Here is a 10,232-nt window from a genome sequence, read left to right as displayed (position 1 = left end):
TTATTAATAAGATTTTCGGTTTTCCGTTCCGTTCGGTGTTTTAGCAACACCCGCTGAGCACAGGTATTCCGTGGCTGTCTCTTAAGCATCCTTACGGTCAAGATCTAGTGAAAGAAAGGTGCCCAGAGATTTCTCAAATTTGAGATACACATTCTTTTAATGTTCGAATATAGCATGGTAAAATAAGGTGTATCCGGACATAATTTTGGGGTAAACTCATCGGAAAAACATATTATGAACTGCCTATTTTCAGTGAAAAAGGAAGAAAGTCTGGTATAAATATGGGAGGGTTTTTTCATCTCAGACAAAGGAAATGTATAAATATTACCTACAGTCTCTCAGAAAACGGTTTTTTATATCTTCTTGATCTCTACTTTAAAATGATATTAAATGGAATAAGGGTATCGGGGTTACATTTGACATGATTTCAAATTGAATTCCATAAAAAAGCTTTATTTTTTACATAATTCTTTTGAAACCGTAAAGTACGGGAAACATTAAGTTTAAACATATTATGACGTCATAATGAATCTAGCACCAAGAAGAAAGTCTGAACTCATTTACTAGATCTTGACCTTAAAGTACAACTTTTTTTTAACATTAACATAGATATTGATACACTTTTAATTATGTATGTAAGCTGCAAAACCTCGGATAGTGTGATTAAGGCACTAACTTAATATAATATGTAAATGTAATAATATGCATGCAATTGAGTGCTGCAGATAATAATAATATATATATATTTCTATATTTGTTTGTGAAGATGGACATTTCTTTGTTGTTTAACGTCCATCTCGAGAATTTTTCACTCGTATGGAGACGCCACCACTTGCCGTTGGGGAGCTGCAAATTCTGACCTATAATCAGCACTCAGGGCCATTGAGCAGTGAGGGATCTTTTTCGTGCCAGCATCTACTGCGACACGGGACCACGGTTTATACCGTCTCATCCGAAGGACGGTCTCCACGTCCAACAGTGGGATTCCGACCCGCGACGTAAGGATTAACTCCTTACTCCGCATCTCTGGAGGAAACGCTCTACCACTGCGCCACGCGGGCGATTCTGCAGCTGGAAACGACAGATGTAAAACCTATCACCAAGGGAAACTCTGCGCCAAAGGAGGAAGAGTTACATGAATCATCCCCAAGCCAATGACCTAGATGAATGGACCAAACACTGAAGCAGAGTCTGCAGAAAGTGGCCCACGACAATCCAGTCGACTGGCCAAAAGTACATAGATCTTTTGCTTCCACAGGCTACTCACCAATCTACCCACGGGAGCTAAGGACAGTGGGACACACATCAAAACCAAATTGATCCCTACACAGAGGTAAGGTTTTCTAAAATTATATTAAATCGTATAAAAAATTCCATCGACTGCAGAAATAAAATTCTCCAGGAAGCAGCGGTCATTTCCCGTGCCCAGGAGAAAAGCAGAAGACCAACTATGACAAACGCCACAATATAGTAAGTTGGGGACAATTTCCAGGTCACCAACCTAGTTCTACTACAGAACCTGGTGCGGAAGACGAAAATGGTAACGGGATGAGGAAAAATGGCTGGGTCCACACATCATTTAAAAAAAAAAACCAACCAAATCTGGTATAATATACCCTCATGTCATCCAATGGCACGCTAATCAAACGTCATGGTGCACAACTGAAGCATTATGAAAGAAGTTTGACCACATCAACTGTTTCTTCTTTGCAGGGCCAAGAACTTGCTAACGAGGACCACCATGATTCCGGCCACCATGTCTTTTAAAGAATTTGCAAGCATCCTCATCCCGTTCCCCAGTCGCCCGCGTGGTGCAGTGGTAGAGAGTGTGCTTTAAAGTCGCAGAGAAAGGAATTGATTCTTATGTCGCGGGTTCGAATCAAACTATTTACTTACGGAGTTATTTCATACTAGTACAAAGGTAAATGTTTTGAAATTACAGATGTTTAACCTGTAATTCATCCCAAACGTAATCTGTGTTCTGTTATTTTATTCGCTAAGTGACTTAGTCTTGGCCAATCAGGTTGGCATTTATTTTTAGTAAATCATTGGCTTACTCTACCTATAAATAGAGCTACTCATGAAATTGAATACATTCACTCTGCTAGGGACCAAGAACTGAAAGGTTCGCTTCACAAGAACTTTGTGTTTGTTTTCTTTAGAATGTGTTTTTATTCATTTAAAATGTAGGTTTACCAAAAGTCGAGTCATTTTTTTCCGGAGGGGGGGGGGGGGGGGGTGATCAGTGTTGAATTAGATTTCCCTTACCTTATTTCAGTTTATATATATTAATATATACTTAGGTTATTCCCGTGTTTATTATTAACAGGGGCCTACATTCTTGGATGTATGGAAGCTGTTTAGTGCAGTTAATACTTTTTTTAGTCGCATTCTCCGATGGATGCGCCAATTTTTCTAGGGCTATTATTAAAACACGACAACAATTATTTTGATTCGCACAGCACTTTCTTCAATTCAAACAAAACTAGTATGGACAAACCAATCAAATCGTGTTCTTGGGTCAGACGAAGAACAAGCCCTTGTCCACGCAGTTATCTCAGCTTTTACTGAAGCTACCCATCTACTCTGCAAACGTCATCTTTATCAAAATACAAAGCAGAAGCTGATTGGTGACTGCGTTGAGAAGGTCGACAGGCAAACGATTTTTGGATGATTTTTGGAAGTGACGGACTAGTCAATCCCGACGATAGTTTCTACTGACATAATGACATTCCGATGACATAAAAGACGCTTCTAGAGAGTTATCAACCCACAACCCATTATGTACTGGGTTAGTAGAAAAAGCGTGGACAAAAAGAAAAACAATTTTGAGTCTGTCAATCATATCTTGAAGCAGACAATAAATAAAATGCTCTCGCCTGTGCCGTAAATACAGTGACATCTGATATCATTTGCGTTCAAAGAGATCGAGATGTCTAGCGCATATAGAGCCGATAGAGAGCCGAAATCTCCTCGTTTCAAACGGATTCACCCTCAACAACACAAGTGTCTCCGTGTTTGATACTAACTCTTTCTCTGCAGGGACAGAGAAACCATAGAAAGAGGTTGTAAGGGTCACAGGGGAGTTCCTCTTCCTGTATAGGATTCGTGTGTAATCAACATGCTGGAAAAGCTTGATGCTGAGCTCACTTCTGATAAAAAATAAGAAAAAAATCCGCAACCCTACCACCCTTAAAATGACAAACTTTAAATGGAAACCGCTTTTTGTATACGAAGCAAATGCCTTATGGCAAAGTTCCTACCAAAAAAAAAAAAAAAAAAAAAAAAAAAAAGTGAATGCTTAAGTTATTTTTCGGTCTGCAAATGGATCGTTCAAATGCCTGGGTGTGATGATAAATCTGCATTTGTTGCTTTCAATACAAATCAAACGTGTGATCCATTTAAAGTGTACAAATCTAAATGCACAACCTTATTCACGTGTAAAATCAAATGCCACCGCTACAACTGTTACAAACTTTGTGAACATACAATTGCGACATCATTTTATTGTAATTCATTAAGAGATTACATACAACAATATAAGAAGAAATACAACAGAAACGAAAGAAATCTAACAGGAATTTCCCTAACAGGAATGCCTATGAATAGGGGCCAGAAACCAAAGGGAACCTCAATTAGGAAAGATAGAAACAATAACACTTTTGCAGAAGTAATGGATTACGCTATTTCAGAAAAAAGTAATTTAGAACAACATTTCATTTCATATTTCTTGCTGGTTTGGCGAAAAAGTGCTATGAATGCGGACAGCAATTTTCAGACAAGTTGAGAACTCCACCATATGACCTTGGTCTAAAGCGTTTTGATCACAGGAAGTATCTAACCCCTAATTCAAAGACACAGAAAGTATCGGCATCATTACAAAACACCTATTACCACCTGAATTCTGATTGCTGTCGAAGACAATGTCCAATGTTTGAAATGTGCCGTGATGTCATTATTCACTCTGAAATATTTAAATTATCTGTTGCACACAAACATATTTTATAAACATTAAAAAATAATTAGTGATTAGATTCAGTAAATAAACTGATTATTATATTAGAGTTCTGAGCATTAATCGGTGTTCTTTTTTTTCCCTAAAAAGAATAAGAGACAGGCAACATGATCTATAAAAAAACAAAATGAAACCCAAAAATGACGTGTAGATATGAAAACCAAATGAGGGGCATGCAGCTTGTGCTTTTGATTTAAAGGACAAGATATGGTAATGGCCGAATCTGGCCCCTTATTTGATGTAAAAATCAGAACACAGTTAAAACTGTGATAATTTGTAGTTAAGTACTTAAAAATGATGATTGTTTTAAACCAGCACTAATTTTGATTCAAAGCTTACACGGAGGCCACAAGAGGGTGCCAAATTAGGACATTTTCCCGAATTTCCTCAATTCTGGTGGAATTTCGTCAAATTTGAGATACTTTTCACTCGGGAAACATAGAACACAAGCTTGCCTATCTGAGATTTTTATACATAAGATGCATCTGATACTAGTGTATGAAATATATAAAGTTTGTAGATAGGCAAGCTTGTTTTCTATGTTTTCTGAATCAAAATGAGCCGTAAAATCGATGAAAATTTGCATAAAAATGAGAAAATTCGGAAATTGACATATTTTGTGACCTTCCTGTGACCTCTGTGTATCCCATAACTTAGAACCAATTCTCATTTTGTGGCAGGGGTGACAACAGGTTTTTATTGATAAACTATTGCAACATTCTAAAAGACACCCCAAACCAGGGGCCAAAAAGGGGTCTTAGCTTATCTTGTCCTTTTGTTCGGCAACAGATGCTAAGTGCAATGGAAACTTCTTTAAGTTTTATGTTTCATGCTGCTATCACAGTGTAAAATCCACTTTTCAAGAAAAAAAAAAACAAACTTTATTTTGACTTAACCTATCAATTTCTTATTTCTCACGATATTTTCAACGAATCTAATGGTTTAATTGCCGAGTGACACTTTTCGGACAATTGATCGGTTATTACAAAGAGACAGAGTGCTATGTCTCAAGAACTGTTAATCTCTTATAACAACATTGTGCAATTATCTGTTTTTAATGTCCAAACATCAAAGAGTCATTAAGTATATTTAATTACTCTATACCTGTGAATCTTTCATTCATTTTACTTAATCTCAACACCTGTCATTTATTTACTCTTTATGTACATTGTTATAAACAGTCATGTATAATTTCAATCTTAAGTCTGGAATATACGAAGGCTAGTCTCGGCCACGTTCTACTCGTAAGGACTCTGAGTCGGGGGCCAAATCCGACATTATTATTTCTAATATGTCTGTTGATCCAAGTAAACTGTTGCCATCGTTAAGTCTCATCTAACAGATACGGAATCCTTCATCATTTGTTTTATCTCTGGAATTGCATATTGGTGGACCTTCAGGATTACGGCACACCTATACTTCGTTTTTACCTAACGGCCACACAGCGCCTCTACCTATATCTCGTACCCCCTACGCCAACATTCCCTCACCCCGTTCGTTCTGCAAACAACGGATGCAGTTGCAGACGAATTGCTAAGTACCGTCCAAATCTACACGGTCACAATTGGTGGATGAATCCTTAGGGTAAAACAACGCCCTGGGCCACTGCATATATTTTGCAGTGGTCAGATCCCAAACCTCTACAGCAAGCGAGTTTCCCCTATTGAATCACTCTGATCAACGTGAACTGTTCGACCAATGTATCAACGTACAACAACATCCATGATCAACACTTTCGGCATTCCTTTGTTAACCACCAGAATAGTTTCAATAACCTATATATATAATGTAATGTTTACCGGTGTGTGCGTCTACAAGAACATTAAAGAACAGAATCCGAAAAATAATTAAAGTTAAATTTCTTTCCAAACACGAGGACGTGTTTTTCCGAGCGGTAGGAAAAATTATCACAGTGATATATCCACTGTTCCAGAAAAAAATTATTTTGGACTTCCTATCAATTTCTTATTTTCCTGTCATATTTTATTTCTCACGATATGTTCAACGAATCTAATTTTTCTTTATTAATATTTAATTTAATTTACGAGTGACACTTTTCGGACAATTGATCGGTTATTACAAAGAGACAGAGTGCTATGTCTCAAGAACTGTTAATCTCTTATAACAACATTGTGTAATTATCGGTTTTTAATGTCCAAACATCAAAGAGTCATTAAGTATATTTAAGTATATTTAATTACTCTATACCTGTGAATCTTTCACTCATTTTACTTAATCTCAACACCTGTCATTTATTTACTCTTTATGTACATTGTTGTAAATATTCATGCATAACTTCAATCTTTAGTCTGGAATATATGAAGGCCAGTCTCGGTCACGTCCGACTCGTAAGGACTCTGAGTCCGGAGGCCACCCTCGGCCAATCCAACTCGATCACGTTTTATATGTCGGTCTGTTGATGTATGTAAACTGTTGCCATCGTTGAGAGTTATCTAATAAAAACGGAATCCTCATCATCTGTCTTGTCTCCCTTCTTGGTATTGTGCCCTTTGGTAATGCTACCACATTCCAGCGCTTGAACTATGGTATTCTGTTTGACCAACATCAGGAACTTTATTTCGGACAGGAGTATTGGTCACACATCTTTCAAATTCCACTGCCGAAGAAAGTCTACCTACATAGAGAACTGTATTGTAACAACTCCCCATACTGTTAGTGCGGACAACACATTTTGAAAACACTAATTGCTCTTCGGACCCAAACAATGGTAAAAGTAAACTCGACCTTGCATGACATCCATAAGCTGCTTCCACAAAATCACCTTCCAAGCCCAAAAAACCTTTATTGGCTCATCTGGATCCAAACGTGGCTTATTTGACTTTGTGGGACAGATTTCAAAATCACTTTTTGGGACGGCAACTTCGGATGACATCGCAACATTACAACGACACATGCAAACCCTTAACCGATAAAATGCAAAAATTACTCAAGCGATGGCCATCCAAGAAAGACATCCTTCATCCTTTATACTCTCGGTTGATGCAGGGTTTAACAACATGAGTGCAGTGGAAAAAAAAAACACCAAGACACAATAGCCCTCACTGACCTTCTACACAGTTCGATGGATTCCGTGGATCATGAGTTCGTTTTGTTAGAATAATTGATTATAAAACAAACAAATGTCTCTGCGCAACTAGAACAGGCACTTGATCATGTAACGTGAAGTATTCATGAACTCATCAACGGAAAATTACCACCCTATTTGATAACGCCGCATGCAATTCCTTCCTCCTTAAACCACATTCAAGATATTATTGATAAAAAGTGTCCTCAGTTTTCTAAATTCACACAGATCCCCTTTATTATTTCTTATACAGTGACTTTCTATATACAAGAGTTCACTGTACATTGTCTTTAACATTGAAAATTCCCATATCCCCATTCAAGAAGCCATTGTTATTGTATAATGTGTACTCTCCTCTTGTTCCTGTGAACTCTTCTACTTCACATGCCACAAAACTCATGGATGAAATCAAATATTTTCTGCACACTCATGACAATCAACATTTTACAGTCATGTCACCTCATCAATTATCCAAGTGCATTGGAACTTCAGTATTGTTTTGCTCTTTTCATTTGGCACTCAAATCATCTGCATCACCATCTTGCATCTCATCATTGTTTTACAACCAAAAAGAATCGGTTCACAAATTGTGTAACTTTCGTTTCTTGGTTAATGAAATCAAATCAAACATAATTGAGTTATCTCCTTCTAATACCGTCATGTACCAAATCCCCATGTTTGCTCTTGACTGTCCCTCAGGCCAAAGAATTATCAAAGGCTGCCCCTTCTGTGTTATGAAGATACCTTACTTGTGTTCAGGGACATCAGGTGACCTGTTTTTACCATGCAACAACAACTCACAATCAGTTACGGTACTTCACCCGGTCAACTTAGCTCTCATTCAAGAATTTTTTGATCCTAAATACCTTTCGACTATACTTGGCGATACATAATTTCAGCAGTACCTCAATCTAAAAGTTACAAATTTCAAAATTTTCAATCATCTCTTTTCTCATATTTTGGCTGCTGATCAAAAACAACACTTAAATTCAAAGAAAAATGGCTAAATAAGCAAAGAAAGATGCAACAGTTTTTCAGTCTTTAGCACAACCAATGTTAGATGGTCAAATTTACTTTGCAGTAGATTCCTTTCCAGATACAAGTGGTACTATTGCACTAATTGCTTCTGCAATTGTACTAATTTGCATGATCTACTGTATTTGGTCCTTCTTTAAGATCAGAAAACTTGCAACTATTATTATGCTAACACAGCTCCTTAACACTGCCAAAGCATTACCCACCGTTCATCCTGATTTGGTACTCCTTTATTCTATCCCTCCAGATACTGATAAACAAATAACAAATTCTTGAGCATGTTAACACCTCATTTACCACTCTGACAAGAATAGGTCCCTGGCACCCCCTTGCATGTCGTAAAAGGCGACTAAATGGGGCAACCTGTTGGCCGTGGGTTGCAACCCGTGTTGGTGGAGAAGGGGATCCTGGTGGCTGAGGTCTGCGGGTGCTGGGTGCAACGCACCTGACATGACCAACACTCCACTTTGGCCCCATATTCATCTAGACGGGAGGTCAAGTTTGGCCCGACTTGATCAATCGGCTGGTCACGCCGAGCTGATAATATCTGCATGCCATAGTATTGATGTTTTGCATTTTTTGTAATATTATCTGATTCATTTTGCAATTTCCAATACGCCGACGTTTCCATGTTGATATATTTATATTAAGCGGTGGCTCAGGGTCAATCAGGTATATCATGTCTGAGTATAGTCTCTTTGTATCCTCTTGGTGTCTATCTTACTGGATATCCGTTTGACTAGATATCGCCCTTGTTGGCGCTCCGAGGTGGGCGGGGAGCAAGGATTCTGAAACGTTCTTCATCTAACCATGGATACTTCAAAATCAAAAAAACGTTGTTACCCAACAGGTCTAGAAATTTCTTTCAACGACGAACAACTTAACTCCGTTGTGGAACACTGGCCTCGCTTCATCACACTTGAAGCAAAACTATCGGATCAAAATTCAAAGCCTCTTACAAAAGTATCGCCTTTTCTTATACAAAAAGGTATTCAAGGAATTATTGGTACGCCTAAATCTGTAAAAAAGTTGAAGTCTGGTGCTCTTCTTATTGAAGTCACCAAGAAACAACATTCAACTTTGTTGGCTTTAAAAATGTTGGCAGATATCCCTGTACTTGGAAAGGTTCATAGCGGACTCAACCAGAGCAAAGGTATTTTGTTTGACAGGGATCACGACCTGGATGGTATTCCTGAACAGGAAATCCAATCTGAATTGGAATCCCAGGGAGTGATCTCTGTAAGAAGATTCACAAAAAAGCGTAATGATGTTGTTGAACCAACAAACACTTACCTTTTGACCTTTTGTATGCCAACTCTCCCTACCAACATCAAAGTTGGGCTGTACCTAATGAAAATTGAAACGTTTGTGCCCAATCCTTTGCGATGCTTTAAGTGTCAGCGATTTGGGCATGGGCAAATGAATTGTAAAGGATCTGAAACATGCTTCAGGTGTGGTGAGGAGGGGCATGACGGCAAAACTTGTCAGAATGACCCAAAGTGTAAAAATTGCAAGGGGGAGCACATGTCGTCTTCAAAACAATGTCCGATATGGAAAAAGGAAAAAGAAATACAAAAAGTTAAAACAGAGAAAAGAATACCATATCCGGAAGCTAAAAAATTAGTGAACATGTACAGCGTTCCAAAACCAAATATGACGTATGCAACTGTTGTTAAATCATCCTCTTTGAAGGAAGTGTCTACTCAGGTCTCTGAGAAAGATTTTCTACAGCAGACCTCATCATCTGAAGCACCTTTGCCTTCTCATGACAAAGGTAAATCTACTTCATCACCTGCTTCTGCAGGCCATGCAGCTGTGGCTGCACCAAAAACTGCAGCTGCGGCTGCATCAAAGCCTGAATCTGCAGGAACATCTAGATCATCCGGGAGACAAAACAGATCTCCCCCAAAAAACAATCAGAAGCAGTCGAGGGATCGGTTGCCGAAAGGGGCAGACGACCTCGTCGCTCTCCACAATAAATTTGGGGTCCTAGAAGAAATGGACGTTACACCTTGTCATTCTTCCTCGCAGGCCGGAAGCGTGTCACCCAATAAAAATAAAGGAAGAATATCCCCCATCTCCTATAACAAGAAATAA

General features: G+C 38.4%; 1 protein-coding gene across 1 annotated transcript; it reads left to right on the top strand.

Moving 5' to 3' along the window:
- The first annotated feature begins 8,945 nt into the window (after positions 1-8,945).
- On the top strand, positions 8,946-10,232 carry LOC133179670 (uncharacterized). The gene has a single exon (XM_061314370.1). The coding sequence runs from the start codon at positions 8,946-8,948 to the stop codon at positions 10,230-10,232; it is 1,287 nt and encodes a 428-aa protein (XP_061170354.1).

Source organism: Saccostrea echinata, unplaced genomic scaffold (assembly GCF_033153115.1).
Source record: "Saccostrea echinata isolate AGI-Se365-2 ecotype Australia unplaced genomic scaffold, CSIRO_AGI_Sech_v1 ptg000005l, whole genome shotgun sequence".
NCBI lineage: Eukaryota > Metazoa > Mollusca > Bivalvia > Ostreida > Ostreidae > Saccostrea > Saccostrea echinata.
The sequence above is the reverse complement of the archived record's forward strand: the minus strand, read 5'-3'. Positions and strand labels throughout refer to the sequence as shown.